This window comes from Ranitomeya imitator, chromosome 3, assembly GCF_032444005.1.
Source record: "Ranitomeya imitator isolate aRanImi1 chromosome 3, aRanImi1.pri, whole genome shotgun sequence".
Classification (NCBI taxonomy): domain Eukaryota; kingdom Metazoa; phylum Chordata; class Amphibia; order Anura; family Dendrobatidae; genus Ranitomeya; species Ranitomeya imitator.
In genome coordinates this window covers 109,572,652-109,590,313 of record NC_091284.1, presented here as the reverse complement: position 1 = coordinate 109,590,313, position 17,662 = coordinate 109,572,652, and the positions used below count along the sequence as shown (strand labels likewise).

The 17,662-nt window shown below is 40.4% G+C and overlaps 1 protein-coding gene across 4 annotated transcripts in view; it reads left to right on the top strand.

Annotated features, from left to right (window-relative positions):
• The window catches only part of RAP1GAP2 (RAP1 GTPase activating protein 2), a 1,157,994-nt gene that overhangs the window by 1,048,605 nt on the left and 91,727 nt on the right, over positions 1-17,662 (top strand). For all 4 annotated transcript variants that reach the window (XM_069761272.1, XM_069761274.1, XM_069761271.1 and 1 more), the window contains 5 exons: positions 1,584-1,687; positions 5,180-5,258; positions 8,199-8,252; positions 9,326-9,409; positions 17,508-17,608. In XM_069761272.1, coding sequence (XP_069617373.1) covers positions 1,584-1,687; positions 5,180-5,258; positions 8,199-8,252; positions 9,326-9,409; positions 17,508-17,608 — 422 coding nt within the window. The remainder of the gene's footprint in view (positions 1-1,583; positions 1,688-5,179; positions 5,259-8,198; positions 8,253-9,325; positions 9,410-17,507; positions 17,609-17,662) is intronic.

The following is a 17,662-nucleotide window of genomic DNA, read 5'->3' as shown; positions in this document are numbered from 1 at the left end:
CTTAAAAGTTTGAATAGGTGAGTATTAAACCTACCATATCTCTGGGATAAGACCCTGTTTTGCACTAATCTCTCCTACAGCTCATTGATTATCTCCACGCAGTTGGATGGGAGTAGATGTGACATCATAGTCCATCTCTCCTCTGCAGCATGATTGTGGAGTGCTGATGGGTTGTGATGGCACCTGTGGGCCTAATTTGTACTATAGATTGTCAAATTGCACAAGACCCAGCCCTCCAGTAGGCTTCTGCTACTTAACATATTGTAAGTAGGTTTTAAGATTTAGAGAACAGATGGAAAGGAGTATGAACACAAGATGGGACCACACAGGGTTTTCCGCCATTACCACTGATTAACATAGGTGTACACAGCATCAACTACACATTAATATGTTGAATATTGACTGTTTTGTTAGACTTGGGCATGCATTCTTTGTGGTATTAATGACAAAAAATTTATCCATATTGGAAACAATAACTTGTCGATCTTATTGAACGGAATTTTAAAGGAGGGCAGATCATATGTTGAATGTAGAGGTATATACTCCAAGGGCTATAATCTTTGTAGTGCTGAATTGCTTTCTATCTATAACTCTTCCTTTTTTAATTATAGCCCTGGAAGAAAATAAGGTCTAAGCGCAGGTTCCTGTAAATGACAAAGTGATTAACAATATTGATTGATCTTTTTTAATTCAGGAGTTAAAGTGATTTCACATTAATAGTTGTTGTATCTTGAGTTGGAAAGGAGTTCCACCTTCAAATGGCATTATTAGTTTCTATATACCCTCGGGCAACTTTTATAAACTTTATTTGGTTTGCTTCATGGATTTCTTGTGCATTAATAAAGGTCTTTATATCTATCTGGCATGACTTGTGTCTTGGGAATTGACACAGCTCCAAGGGTCTGAGCACTGTGATCGCTACAGCACAGATTTGTGATATATGGCTGTGAATAAAGAAATGCCTATAATGATTATATATAATTATCTGAAAATACTGTTTGTATATAAACTTTTCAAATGATTCATGAATTTTTCTTTTTAAACACTAGAGGAGATACTTAAGCACTATACCTAAGTACCTAAGCACTAACAGGAAGGCAGTTGCTACCTACCTTCCTGTTGTGCCTGGCACCATTCTTCGTCAGCACAGAGCGGTCACAGACTTCTGTTGACTTCATGTCAACCGAGTGGCAGTTTCTTTTCCTGTTGACAGTGTGGGACTACTGACTTCTGGTGTTATGCCGATTGACAGCCGACTCCTCGCTGCCTAATTGGGAGAAGCCGGCTTTCAATCAGCATGACGCCAGTAGTCCCACTCTGTCAACAGGAAGAGATACTGCTGCTCTGCTGACATGGAGCAGCTGAATCTCTGGCAGGAGCGGTCAATGACCTGCGTCGGGTATAACAGGCAGGTAGTTGCCTCTGTTAGCAACTGCATGCCTGTTAATGATAAGGCAATTTTTTTTAAATTCCCGGATATCCCTTTTAATTTGATTTAACACATACTGTACAAAAACTAAATTCAGTTCTTCTACAATGTTGACTAAGTCTCAATAAACATGATGTGTTTGTCTTGATTTTAGGACCACCTAAATTTTTACTGCACTGGAAGCAGCCTTGGGAACTTGATTCTTTCAATTAAATGTGAAGAAGCCGACAGCATAGAATATTTAAGAATTATACTCAGGTGTGTAAAATGGATGTATTGGCGCTGTCTCAAATATCAAAATTGCTAAAGGAGATCTATTCAAACGTTGTGCACAAATTCATTTTGACTTTGGAGTGTTAGCATGTAGTGGCCGGACTGGCAGTCGCACACAGATGTCATCTCAGCTTTAGTCACAGGAAGCTGGATGGTTTTGGGAATATCACAAAAGGCAAAAAGTATGGCTTGAACAGAGGAACGCAAATTGTATTAGGAATGGGGGTTGACACTTGTGACAATTTACTAACACTTGCGTTTGGTCTGCTGCACTGGCAGTTACAGACCCAAAAGGGCACCTGTAGGGAACAGTATATGGGCCATTTTCAAGTCCAATAGCTCATCAAAATGAAAAGCATAGTTCCACTTACTTTGGGGGTAGAAGTGACCTCTTGGGCCCTTATATAGTTAGACAGGTTGCACGAGTGATATGTTCACCCATGGCCTGCTGCTAATCACGTCAGCAGAACCTCATTTACTCTGATTCAGGCTCTGTGTCACCTTCTATGTTTCTCAGCAAACATAACCGGTCTCACTGTAGCATCCCTTAGCAGCAAAGCCCTGTAGTAGATTGTCTGGTACCTTGCAGATTCTTGCTGCCTAGCCTTCACAATTCTAGCATAACAGTCCCTCACACACAGGCACCAGTCTTTCAGCCATCCCTGGCAATGCACTCCTCTGTACACTCAGTTGGCGGATTTCTAAAGTGTGGTTACAGCTGGATCTTTTTGGGAGACTAATCGTTTGCCCATCTAGTGAATGTGTTCTTCACAGTCAGGACTAAACCTCAGTAGTCATCTCCGCTGCTTCAATCCTTGCTTCTCTAATGGCAGTGCACTAAATCACATCGCCTCCAGCTTAAGCTTATTATATACTGTATTGCGCTCCTCACTAAGTCCTAGGGCATCGTATCTTAATATCAAGTGTTACTTACTCCCACTTGGTAACTAGCTATGGTGCAGGCATTTCTTTTCTATGTCTTCTCTGACAGTTTACATGCTTACTTGTGTTTGATGTCTTTTGTCAAGAATGTCCCAGCTTATTTGCATTCTGGACATTGCTAGAGGCATGGGCGTAAATGCTAACACTGACCCATGATGCGCCCTGAATTAGTTGTGTCACTAGCAACTCCACCGGTGCACATTTGCATGCACACCCGTAACTTTCAACGGCAATACCTCAGACTAGTGACACCTTGCAAAAAAAAAACATTTGCTAACTGGGTGCATATCCCTCATATACTCACTACCTACTTATCTCATTTTTCATGCAACATTTCACACAAATTTGATGCACATTTGTCACAGATCTGTCAGATAACAGAGTAATAAAATAACATTAGTATACATTATTATCGTGTGATAAGCATTCCTAATCCATGACATGATCTATCAAAATTACTTTACTGGTGGTACATGGACAACATAATATAACAAAGCACGTCACATGGCGATTAACAACACATAATGACATTTACACGGTAAAAATGTAACTCAAGTAGGCTGATGGTGTCTTCACCACTGCACAGTCATTGTTAACAAAGGATGTAGAAGTCCTGGGCTGTTCCAAAGAAAACAATGGGCTTCATGTGGTGTCAGTTACTAACCGCATCATGACGTATTTCTGCTTCCTACAACAGATCCACCTGTATGGAGCAGGCCCAGGTGCTCTAAGACCGCACCATACCCGGCAGATGCCAGCTGTGTTACACAGTCGTCATCTGTTTGTAACTGTTGCTCTGATCTCTGCTGTTAAGCCTTTAAATGCCATTATCAATCACTGACAATGTCATTGAAATGACGTGATTGCTAGTCTAAATGCACACTAGCTCTCAATGGCCCCCCACAATGAGGACACAGGGTTCTGATGGGTTGTCATGAACATGTTTTTAACCTAATGAGATCCAAAAAAATAAGAATAGCTAACTAAAAGGAAAACTCTATGGGAACACAATAAGTATCTTTATTCAGTACAAATACACAGACAATACAATGCAATTAAAAAGGTGAAAAGGTTAACTGCAGAGACCGATGAAAGTGGTAATTATACAGCAGATTTCTGTGCCCCTCAAATAATGTGCTTCAAAATAACAAATATGCAATACTAAGAGATGTTATGGCCCATATGAACAAATGTATATCAGGTGGCTCAGGACTGTGTGAAAATCACAGCTAAAAGCTGTCACAGGACACAAAATATCTCTCCCTAGTGGAATAAACAGTATACAGATTATCACATGAAGTGGATGCAATGCAAAATAGGTAATCAGAAAGGCTTTTAAATAACGTTTAATTTGAAGATGCTAGATTACCCCAGATGGTGTCACATAGTAGCACGGTGGCGCAGTGGTTAGCACAGCAGCCTTGCAGCACTGGGGTCCTGAGTTCTAATCCCACCCAGGACAACATCTGTAAAGAGTTTGTATGTTCTCTCCGTGTTTGCGTGGGTTTCCTCCGGGTACTCCGGTTTCCTCCCAAAGACATACTGATGGGGAATCTAGATTGTGAGCCCCATCGGGGACAGTGATGATAATGTGTGTCAACTGTAAAGCGCTGCGGAATATGTTAGCGCTATATAAAAATAAAGTGCTAGTGTAATAAACATAATAGTGGCAAACTTCTGGGGCAGTACAAGCAAAGGCAGGTGCACCCAGTGAGCGATGTATGAGTAAACATATACAAAGAAAACACATTAGAAGATAAGTTAGCATATGACAATTACCACAATAGATGCCCTGACGGGCGATTCATCTCAATGCTTCTTTAGAAGCATTTCTGTTTTATAGTCCTGCATATTTATGAGCTCTGTATAATCCCCCCTCTGTATAACTAATTGGCAGCTTTCTGCCTATTCACAGTGTACACAGAAAGCTGCCAAACAGTGGTGTTGGTGGATTATACAAAGCTCAGCATTTTAGAACTGCTAGATCTTGGTCAGAGAAAAACGTGATATTGTCAAAACTATAACACTCATCCCAGTAAGTGACACGTCACTGGAATCAGTGTCCCTCTCTCTGTACTATGCTGCTTTCAGATGGGGTATCAAAAACCTGGTGACAGACTCCCTTTAAAAAGTTAATTTCATTTACACAAACTTTCAATTTGTCAAGGTGTCATGTCAGCAGTTTTGATGATTGAAGGTCCGAATGTTGAAGCCTTCAGTGATCATTAAACAGAGGTGCTGAAGCGACCAGCTAAGCTCTGTTCTATTCAGCCATATTTGGCTTTACGCGGAGAGAGTAGCCAGTGTTTTATGGATACATACAGAGTCGAGTGGTATAACCGAATCCTAGTACACCTCGCCAAGTTTCATTTCGTCCCATTTGTATTTATCAGAAATCCATCAACTACCACAATGTTTCCACACCACTGCAGCTTCATGCTCTGTGACTGTGGCGGAAACCAACTAACAGAAAAATGTCCATAATGTTGTTTTCTACTTATTTTTTAATCAACTAATTATGTGATTTCTGTTTAGGTCTAAAACGAAAACTCTACATGAACGAATCCCGCTGGCTGGGTTTAGCAAACTTCCCAGTATTCCTCAGATAGCAAAGGTGAGCATTAATGATCTTTGCTTTTATACATTTCAGCTAGAATAAATTGCAAAACCACTTTGGACATTTCTGTTTTTGCAACTTTAGTTAGTTTGCATCCAGTAAGCTCATCTGTGTTATGTAGATCCCATTACAGTACCCAGAGCATTCAGAGTGCACAACTGCACATTTGGCTGCTATCTGGGTTTATATACCGTATATGTATTTTGTAATAAAAATCATATTTACAATGGGGTTTCATTAGGAATTTTGCATTGTTTCCCCTCTATACCCTCTTACTACATCGCCTATTGCTGACTGCAGAACGAGCTATCTGAGAATACGTCAGTGACTTCAGTTACTAATTCTTTTTTCTGTCTTTTTCTGAACTACTCTGTGCTGATTTATGATCTCATAAAAGTTGGGTTGAACTTTGTGGTTATAAAGCAACTGAGAGGATCTCCAAAAAAGACCGATAAAAGAGAAACAAACTCCCTGTCAATACAGATATTCAGTTTAAGGGAACCTGACGGCTGATATATGCTGGCTGATCCAGGATCAGCGTGTATCAGGCACCGGCTGCATGATCTTAATCAGGTATGCTGCGGCATTTCAGAGATAACATACTTTAAAAGGGAGACTAGTCGGAAAAGCAGATCCCTGGCAGCTTCTCTCCACCCACTCCCATTGAGTGACGGGTGTCTCCCTCTGTGCATAAACAGGTGTCAGCAGGCAGAGAGTTGCTGCTGGATGACCATCTTTTCGACTAATCCCCAGTGTGCTTGTTCCTTGCAGCTTTTGAAGTTTGTTTTTCTCTAAAATGCCACATAATTTTTAAATCAGAACCTACCAAGATGAGATCATAAAGCCAATGTCTGATAAATGCGGCCCAAGGATTGGGCAGCATGGATCCCTTGTCCGGTTCCCTTTAACTCATTCTACAGTCGGGAATATTCAGGGAAATAGAAACACAGTTAAAGCCAACTGGTGCAAAATGTTTCATAAAACCCAATTGTAAAAATAATTTAATACTAAATACTTGTTAAAAAAAATCGTCCCCAAAAGTATCCATATTCTTTAGCTATGTGACTACCATTTGATCTCGACCAACCAAAAAAGAAACAAAACCTACCCCTAAAAGCATCAATCTTTATTATAAATTCCGTACAATGCCACTATATAAAAAATAAGAATCAAAAACACATCCCTATAGGGACCACCAGGGGATAGAGGTACACCTAGTTCAACGTACCCTCTATATAGATTGATAATAGTGCCCGAAAAAAACACAAAATATAAAAAATTAAAAAAATATCAAAAAGAAAAGATAAAAAAATTATCAAAAATGAAACAATCAAAAACCAGAAAAAAGAAGAATTCCTTGGATACAGTATGCCTCTACTAGCCCTAGTAGGCCCTAGAATCTATTATCCTTCCTAACAGCGGAGGTTGGCACCCTATAATGCGATGTGGCGCCCCCGCTCCACGGCGGCTCTCACTTCTATCCCTGGATAGTCCCTAAACACTAGAAAACACAGACAAAAACAGTTATGGATCAATATAGATCCATAATAACCCGAATGAATACACCTCTATATGTTCCTGAACATAGAGGAACATATAGAGGTGTATTCATTGGGGTTATTATGGATCTATATTGATCCATAACTGTTTTTGTCTGTGTTTTCTAGTGTTTAGGGACTATCCAGGGATAGAAGTGAGAGCCGCCGTGGAGCGGGGGCGCCACATCGCATTATAGGGTGCCAACCTCCGCTGTTAGGAAGGATAATAGATTCTAGGGCCTACTAGGGCTAGTAGAGGCATACTGTATCCAAGGAATTCTTCTTTTTTCTGGTTTTTGATTGTTTCATTTTTGATAATTTTTTATCTTTTCTTTTTCATATTTTTTTCATTTTTTCTATTTTGTGTTTTTTTCGGGCACTATTATCAATCTATATAGAGGGTACGTTGAACTAGGTGTACCTCTATCCCCTGGTGGTCCCTATAGGGATGTGTTTTTGATTCTTATTTTTTATATAGTGGCATTGTACGGAATTTGTAATAAAGATTGATGCTTTTAGGGGTAGGTTTTGTTTCTTTTTTGGTTGGTCTAGTCATATACTCCCCTTTCAAATAATTGGTAGGATAGTTGTTTTTGCCATTTGATCTCCCAGAATGCAATATTCCTTCGTACCAGGACACCTGCAGACTTTAATTTAGTTCATAGTTGGTTAAAAAAAAATTTTTTCCATAAGCACACATCCAAATTAATTACAAGATATTTAACGTTGCGACCACTGTACTTTTTTTTTTCACCAACCACAACAAAAATAAGCACCACATTTTTTAAAATGATTGAATAAATGTTGCAGTTTAGGGCAAAAAAATGCATCACTGCCGCAACCAAATAGTGAGAATTTTATGAAGATTTGAAGGGGTTTGTCAAACTTTGCATTTTACAGAACAAGGAGCACGAGTCATGAGTTCTACTATTAAACAGCAGATTCATTCTCAGATGCGGCTGTGAGACGCACCTTCACATCTAGTTACTCATTTATAAGGACTAGTGATGAGCGACCGTGCTCAGATAAGTTGTTATCAGGCCATGCTTGGGTGCTAACCGAGTGTCTTCGGCGTGCTCGAAAAATATGTTCGAGTCCCCTCGGCTGCATGTCTCATGGCTGTTCGACAGCCGCAACACATGCAATGATTGCCTAACAAACAGGAAATCCCCGTGTGTGTTCCAGCTGTCAAATAGCCGTGACGTGAGACATGCAGTTGCGGCGACTCGGAACACATATTTCGAGCATGCCGAAGTCACTCGGTTCACACCCGAGCATGGCCTGATAACACCTTCTCCGAGCACGCTCGCTCATCACTAGTAAGGACACAATGATTTACATCTGTACATCACTTTGCAATATAGACTAATTAAGAACTCTGTTTTTGTTATGATTTCAGGCCTTGTGTGATGACGCCACTGGACTCAAATTTAATCCTGTTCTTTACCCCAAGGTACAAACAGTACTCCTTTCAAATTCTCACTTTTCTAAAAAAAAATGTATGAATGAATGATAACTTTCGTCACCAGCATAATAGTCTATAAGGCGCGGCGCAGTATGCTATTATCAGGTCATTATCAGCATATGTAGGGTCACAGCCCATTGATTTATTCATTTTCAGGAGGGATATTGGAGGAACACCACATTTTAGTGTTCTAAAAAAAATGCATCAGAATTGTTGTAGCTTAGGGAAATAATTACTATACTAGATCTCTCAGAAGATCAGAATGGTCTTTGCTAAGGCCATGTTCACACGCTCAGTATTTGGTCAGTATTTTACATCAGTATTTGCAAGCCAAAACCAGGAGTGGGTGATAAATACAGAAGTGGTGATGTGTTTCTATCATACTTTTCCTCTCATTGTTCCACTCCTGGTTTTGGTTTATAAATCCTGTTGTAAAATACTGACGAAATACTGAACGTGTGAACGTGGCCTTAAGGAAATCTGTAATTGATTTGGCTGCCAGATATGAGGGCAGTATGAAGTAGTGATCCAACTGCTCGATCGCCAACTTGATGCCTAGTTGGGGTTTCCATAAAATTACCTTTATCTTTAGCAGTGCTTGAGCCCTCTCCATTATGGGGTCAAGCTCCCTCACTCTCATACGGTGTGGCTGATTGGCAACTTTGTCACTATAGAAAGTGTTAATCTAATCAGCAGTTGGCGGCCGATAGGAGTCAGCCGCTCATGTAGATTAGGACTTGGTGCTCGGCTCCCATTTTGGCTGATAAAGTAAGGTTTTCTGACATCCAGTAAGTGACCCAGAGATGGAACTGGGGTGTTTGTCTCTACTTTATTTTCTACTCCAATTACCTTTAAAATATATTTATTGTAAAGGTTTCACAGCTTTCTTACCCTTTATTCATTTTTTTTCATAAAAATAAAAAAGGATCATAAAAAAATTAACTCACACTTTTATTGAAATCAAACACAAAAAAAACAATTAGTGCTAAGACTCCGCTGTGTGCGAACGTCTGTGTTCTTTTTTTGTAAAATAACCTAATAACTTTGCTTATTTTCTTCAGGCATCACAAATGATTGTCACTTATGATGAACATGAAATCAACAATACCTTCAAGTTTGGAGTCATATATCAGAAGCTTAGGCAAGTAAGTGCAAGGTCGTCATTACTATGTATGTGCTGTTGTGAATGTTCTGCACTCACTTGATAATTGCCTCTTCATAATTGATGATCTCCACACATCCTGCACATTATTAAAGAGTTATTCCCAGGTTTTTCATAGGTAAATTTACAGGGTGCACTAGAGTTCTAGTCCTCATCCTCTCTGAAGAGACAATTTGCATATTTCCCAGAGGAGCATTGCGGCTTTAAGTCTCCGCACCTCGACATGCTAATGTCACTCTCCGCAAGGAAAAACGATACTTCTTGGATCCCAGTCAGATGCCTCTCACTCAGCCAAACCAGATCTCCACTTTGCACTGACGAGGGGCAGTACCCCGAAACACAGTGTCTGCAAATTGAGATTCTGGTTTGGCTTTTATCCTAAGTCATGTGACAAGGCTCGTTAAAGGGTCGACATTGACTGTTAGGATTGCTACTTCCAATAGGTGGCACTAGAGTTCTAGTCCTCTTCCTCTCTGAAGAGACAATTTGCACATTTCCCAGAGGAGCATTGCAGCTTTAAGTCTCCTCACCTCGACATGCTCAACATGTCATTCTCCGCAAGGAGAAACGATACTTCTTGGATCAGGGTGCTAGCCAAAACTTTTCAATATATTTCTTTTGAAAACTCCTCTTTTTCATCAAGGTTACCGGCCAAAATTGCAGTCTAGAGCAGCAGTGGCCGAACAGGTACAAAGAAGCTAGCTGGGATTGCTGGAGCGGACACTTAGCTCCTGATCCATGCAGTTTCAGAACCTTGGGTAAAAAAAAATGAGCAAATACCCTTCAGTAAGTAATTACATAAATAGTAGTACATGTAGGGTACTTAGTTGACACTATTTTGATCGAAAGAGCGTAAAAGACATCCCACCACGACAGGGTGTACCTAACTAGGATGGTCCCTAACTCTTCCTCACTACGTGCCAGAAGCCTCAAAATACAGTGGGGAAAAAGTATTTAGTCAGAAACTAATTGTGCAACTTCTCCCACTTAAAATGATTAGAGAGGCCTGTAATTGACATCATAGGTAGACCACAATTATAATTTGCAAAGTTAATCTTGCCAAATCAGACAAGGTGATTTTCTGGATTTGTTTTCTCATTTTGACCCTCATAGTTGTGGTCTACCTATGATGTCAATTACAGGCCTCTCTCATCTTTTTAAGTGGGAGAACTTTCACAGTTGGTGGCTGACTAAATACTTTTTTTCCCCACTGTAGATGGGGTGCAGAGCAGGTCCAAACCTGACTGTTTTCTACCTGCCTGTGGAAAGCTGTATAGCCAAGATGCACAACCCAGAAGGGGTGACATGCCCCTGCATGTACAAAAAAGCGAGACGTGCCCCTGTATATCCAAAGTACAAAAAACTAAAGCAAAACCAAACTCTTAGTTCCTGATCCTTGCAGTTTCAGTCTTATGTGCCACTCTGATGCTGCAGAGGCAATGATTGCCTTCAAAAAGAACCTGAAGACCCACCTCTTCCGACAAGCCTACAACCTGCAGTAACCACCGATTGACCAAACCGCTGCATGACCAGCTCTACCCTCACCTACTGTATCCTCACCCATCCCTTGTAGATTGTGAGCCCTCGCGGGCAGGGTCCTCTCTCCTCCTGTACCAGTTGTGACTTGTATTGTTCAAGATTATTGTACTTGTTTTATTATGTATACCCCTCCTCACATGTAAAGCGCCATGGAATAAATGGCGCTATAATAATAAATATTAATAATAATAAATAATATCACAGAGAGAACACAAATCAGGTCAGTGGCACCACAATATTGCTGGTCCAAACTGACAGTCAAGCCAGGAACACACTGACCCCCAGCAAGCAGGAAGCCGAGATTCTGCGGAGTGGCCTGCTCCTGTTTAAGGAGATAGGGTAGTGTCTATTTTGTGGTGTCAAACTATTTTGATTTTTAAAACCATATTTTGGCTCCATGGAAGAACCACATATCCTCTACGTAGAAGATCATGAAACTGTTTTGTATAGTATGTTTTGGGAAAAGACTTTCCTATTCTCACTGAATAGGATACAATCTAGGCTTTAGCACCAAATAGGTGGTATCACTCACAGCATTTTTGGTAGCGTTTTTTTTGGGGGGGTCCAAAGTCACATGTGGATTCGAAAGGAAATATAATGGAAGGACTTGTACTTCCCCTTTTTTATGGATCCATTTGTAGCTTTGACTCAAGAAACGCTTAATCAAAAATTGATGGATCAGTCACTATATATTATTTACATAGATCTATTAAACCTGGTGAGAAATCAGCATTTCATTGGTTGTATAATTCTGATGCTGTGACAAGCATTTTATGGAGAAATTCAATAGTCCAAGTGTACTCCATGTCTGCCCACCCAGCCCAACTACCAGCTGCAGCTTGTATGAGCAGTGTGAGATTTCTGCAGCAGGAAGGAGGGACAGTGAGGACTTGTTTTTCAGACTAGTTGGGAAACTAGTTATTTTCCACTTTCAAAAAAGATAAAGCAGCAATTTGTACATGGATTTCTATAGTCTTAGAAATGTATTTATTAATATATGCAGTTTATATTATTAGATCTGGCGACAGGTCAGCTTTCAAGGTGTATTCTAGGCTTAGACACTTATGAAATATCAAAGGGATAAGCCATAAATGACTGATAGATGAGAGTCCGACCCCTGCAGGTTGATCTAAGCTCATTCTTCACCTAGACTCTACAGCTCTTATTCAGACACAAGCGGGTGAGGGTGATCATTATGGAGATGGGTATGGTTCCAGATATTTATTTAGTTTTCTATGAACATACAATACATATCTAAGGTGTGGATACCCCTTCATTGTAACATTACAATAATCATCTTGTCTGCTGACCTTCCCCCTGCATTGGATTGACCAATGCAAATCTCATTTGCTGATTATGCATTTTTTTATATAAACGAGTCCACAGATAGTTCATCAGAAAACTATATATAAACCTGACACTGCTAGGTCCTATATAAAGTATACATTTCATATCTGACTCTCATAAAGTTATAAAAATACAGCTTTTTTAATGAATTTGACACATGCAGGAAATCATAAAATCAATACACAGCGACTCGGCCTTCAGATCAATTACCGGCAGCTATTAAACTGGCAGCGAAAGCTGTCACCTAATCCACAAAGATGGATGGTGAGAAGTGTTTGTAACTACTTTCTCCATGGCATATGGCGAATTAGTAAATTTCTTCCACTTCATTCTCAGTCCAAGGAGCATCTGCTGTAGCTGAAGACAAACAAAGATATGTATTTGTGACTAAGCAATGCAAATATAGGCTTGGCGAGCCATAATCTGCGCTTATCTGGTACTTTACAGTACAGGGATGTAATGTAGCTCTGCAGGTTTTAACTTTACAAAATGTAACTCTTTGTGTACTGTATATTTCATCAAACCATTACCAGTTTTACCCAGTGACTGTTATGACGAAGCAGACCAAGTTTACCGCAAAACATACTATATACATGGAGTAGTAGACACTGTCGGTAATAAAACAGCCTTCAGCTTCTCCGCTCTATTATCAGATTAGCGAGTGATCTCTTCTGAGATTAAGTCCAGATTTCGCTCTAATGGGCATGCTCGGGAGGCAACTTCTCTTTGGTCGTCTGCCGTCACATGTTCAGGTCCTGCTCCGGCTCTGGATTGGCCCGTGAGCAAGGTCCTGTCTGATTGGCAAAATCTATAAAAGGATCTTTGGCGCGCCTGTCGGTGCGCTAAGATTATTTATGTTCTGTGTGTGTGAGGTACTGTGGACTCGGTTCTATGTGCTCAGGGCAGGCCTAGTGCCTTTAGAATTCAGGCTTCTCCGGAGAGGAGTTGAGTGCTTGGAGTCCACTACCATTACCCCTGCCCCAGAGGGGGCTTGCGTACACCTTTGAAGTTAACAGGGTTCGCATTTAGTACCATTATCACTCTGTGGCTGTGTGCTTATAAACACAGCTCTGCTGCTGAGTTTTTTTTCCCATCGCTGTTTGCTTTTGGCACAGGCATGTGCTTCTCTGCTGAGTGATGTTTAACTCAGTGCAAGTCAGTTACGCTCACTGCTTGTTTTGTCATTGTCCTCTTAGCTGCAGTATACCATCTCTGCACGGTGGGCCCCGGGTGGCGAACACACTTTATTATCATATCTTCTTTAGTGCGTTCAGCCGACCCTAACAGGGGCATATTGTAGTCAGAGGCTCCTAATTTATAAGACACACATGCTATTAATAGTGTTATGAAGGTGCCCAGCCCTGTACTGATAGCGAGGCACCCAGTAGAAAATAAACTTTATTCTCCCAGGTGCCGCCAGCTTTCAGTCATGTAGGAGTGCCTGGAGCAGCTACAGTCACCGTTCACAGCTCTGAGAGCGGCGGCGGTAAGCATGCCCAGGCGCTGATTGACAACTCTGCACTGATGCACAGCAAAATCTGCTATTATTCAGTGCCTGGTCATGTTACAGCTTTCACTCTAAGTGCTTTGAATGGTGACTGTAATTGCATCGGGCACACCTGTATAACTGAAAGCTGGAGAAATAAAGTTAATTTTCTGCCTGGACCCGTTGAAGCGCATCGTGCGTGAAACGGCCGTCGTCCGGTTCACTCCCCGCACCCTCTCGTTTTACCTGCAGCCAGAAAGGCATGTCCTTACTCCGATATATGGAAAAGTAAAGGAAGGATTTTTAATACATCGCTTGGTGAGTGCCACCTTTTCTTTTGACCTCCATAACACTATTAGCCAGCAGATTTACCTCATATCTGCAAGATAATAGTGTTATCGGACATGATAAGTTCCCATTCACCTCCCAAACCAGCCTGTTGAGGACCCAATATTAGTGAGCAGGTGTCCAGCTAAAGGTTGCTACAGCAATGCTTTCTGCAATGCATATTATATTCCTTAGCTCTAGACATATAGCATTTTAACCCATTCCATATATAGGACACAACAGTACGTCCCCATGTAAAGAGCAGGCTCAGCGGCTGAGCCCACATCATCATTCCTGGCAGAAGCCAGCTCCAAATGCTGTTGTTTAATCATTGACAGAGACATATAAATGTCATGATTGTTGAAGCGACAGTGGGGAGCTGACACGTTATTATGGAATTACTGCTTAATGAACACCATAAAAATAAAACCCAAACAATGGCAGAATTGGATTTTTTTCACCAATTCAGCTCACTTTAATTTTTTTCTATTTTTCGGTACAATGTATGGTGTCTTTAAAACTACAAGCCTGGTGTTATTACTTGGCACGTCTGCTATTTTTGAGTTACCTGAACAGAATACGCCAAACACTACTAGATATCTAAAATGAGGAACAGTTCATCACTAAAGACTTGCGCCAACACTGTAATAGCATGTACAACATATTTTTAAAAATTGTATACTTTCCTTTTTTGGGTTCTCCATTGTTACAAAGTGATCTAAAGAACTTATTTGGTGATTATTGAGTTCTAAGGAAGAGATTATTCCTTTTGCTGAAACGTTATACTTTGTAGTCATTTGTATCATGAAAACGTAATTAGGGAAAGAGTTCACAACATGAAAGACAGAGAGGAATAAATTCACTAATTTGTCACAGAATATTCTGGCAGGCGTCTAAATTAATTTTTTATATTTCGTACCTCTCTATGGTGCCAGCGCTTTGTAGCTGCAAATTGTTCTGGAGTTGGAATGATGTGATATGGAAGCTTGAAGCAGCAGAAGGGATTAGAATGCAAATCATTGAATAGCCACTGAATCTCCCCAAGTCCTTAGTTAAGCAAATTCAATTTGCCTCCTTAAAATATATCTAAACGTCCATGACATGACCACCCAAAATGTATTGAATACTGGTCTTCTAAAGGGGTGGCCTTGTCAAAAAAGATGAGTTAGTATGCAGAATATGATGCAACTGGAAATCTGTCACAGGATACCTGGCACAGATAAAAGTGTGAATGTTTAAGAGATGATCTTATAGAGAAGTTTTTTATGGCATTTATCCATTGCATTAGACCTATTGACAAATGAAGCACATTTATTTGATTATCTCATGACAATGGCTAGGGTGGAATATATTAGACAGCAGGTGAACAGTCTGTTCTTGGAATTTATGTGTTAGGTAGAAAAAAATTTCGATGTTTAAGGATTTGAGTGACGAAGTCATGGGGAGATAATTGGGTTAGCGCAAATTATGCGGGTCTTGTGGGATGTTCTCAGTATGTAATGGTTAGTAACTACTAGTGATGAGCGAGTATACTCATTGCTCGGGTTTTCCTGAGCACACTTGGGTGATCTCCGAGTATTTGTTAGTGTTCGGAGATTTAGTTTTCATCACCTCAGCTGAATGATTTACAGCTATTAGCCAGGCTGAGTACATGTGGGGGTTACCTGGTTGCTAGGGAATCCCCACATGTATTCAAGCTGGCTAATAGCTGTAAATCATCAGCTGCTGCGATGAAAACTAAATCTCCGAGCAGTCATAAATACTCAGAGACCACCAGAGCGTGCTCGGGAAAACCCGTGCAATCGAGTTTACTCGCTCATCACTAGTAACTACCAAAAGTCATCCCAAAGATTTACAAATAAAGAAACAATGACTGGGTCGAGGGTATCCAAGGCTCTTGTTGCAAGTGGTGAGCATAAAAATGGCCAATTTTATGTGTACCTGGTAGCTACCAGGGGCTACCAGGTACACATAAAATTGGCCATTTTTATGCGCTAAACGCTCTCATTTTTCATATTTCTAGTGCAGTAATGCAGTTCAAATTTCGTGTTTCAAGTTTGCATGTTTCAGCGCTGCAGTGTGCTGCCTTATTTACTTAACTATATACGAGTTGGCGACTCTAGGTTCAGCACCTGTTCACACTTAGTCTATGTTTGGATGTGCCGGTCAGGTTTTTGAAATCTATAAGAATCAAGTTTTCTATTATATCATGGGAAGAGTCGTTTGTGTGTCTCTCTTACTTGGAGATGAGATGGCAGTGTGATGCAATATGAAAAGAAGCCAGCAGAGATGACATTAATGAAGCAGTCATAAGCAGTCATTTTGATTCATGCCATGCAGATCAAGTTCACCTCTTTATAGCAATATCCTCCCTGATGGCAGGATAATGCACTTTGCCATACTGCAAAAATTATTCAGAGATGAATTGATGAACATGAAAAAGTGAGGATGGAAGCAAACGCTAACACACACAAAGAGAAACTCGTGAGACTTTTTAGAGCAATGTGGTAGTTCAACTCACATGGCGGTATACGGAGGTAGAAAATAGGAACACTGTCTCTTTAAATCTTGGTTGGTTTATTATATATTATTTAGTAGCATAAACCAACACGAGGGGAAAAATAAACACAGCACTTGAGGCTAAAATAGGAAAACAAAACACTGCAACACAGTTCACACTTATACTGTACGGGTAACATCCCGCTCTGGAGCAACACAGGTTCAGTCTTTCCTCCACAAGACACAAACCACTGGAGACTCCTCTCTCCAGTCTTGCTGAACAAAGACTGCCTCTAGAGACCAGTTATTTAAACCAGAGGTCATATGACTCTTTCCGCCAGGTGACTGACCACATGATCGTGATATCACACAGGTCCTGTCAGCTCTGCAGGTGGAGATAAAGTGGACCTCCTCCCTCCTACTCTATGAATGTTCACATGAAACCAGCCCATTATGCATACTCTGGTTTTATATTATTGACTCTATTAATCGCTGTGACATATATCTCCCTTCTATTACATTACCAGTGACTTTGTCACAGCAAGTAGCAGAAAAGTGCTAAAAATGCAGGCGATAAGTTATACAAAGTCCAGAAATAGTGTTATTCCTCATGTACACACCCGACTGCTCGTTCTGAAAAGTTACCTGAAATTGCAATGCAAAAGGATGAAGTGCTGTGGACTCCTGTTCTCTATTTTGGTTACCTATTTGCATATATCATTAATATTAATATTACATTTAATTTACATTGATTCTCCTACCTATAGGTAGATGAAGGTTATGTATTTATTCTGGAACACAGCACTAGATTGCCAGTCTTACATTATACATTCAGCCATACTTTTCCAGAGGTCTCACACAATCCACCTTCTCTTCATTGCAGACACTAGAGGAGGAACTTTTTGGCAATAATGAAGAAAGTCCAGCCTTTCGAGAATTCTTGGGATTACTTGGAGATACAGTCTTACTTCAAGACTTCAAAGGGTGAGTTAGAACGATTAAATTGTGACAGATGGAATCTAAAAGAAAAAAACAATT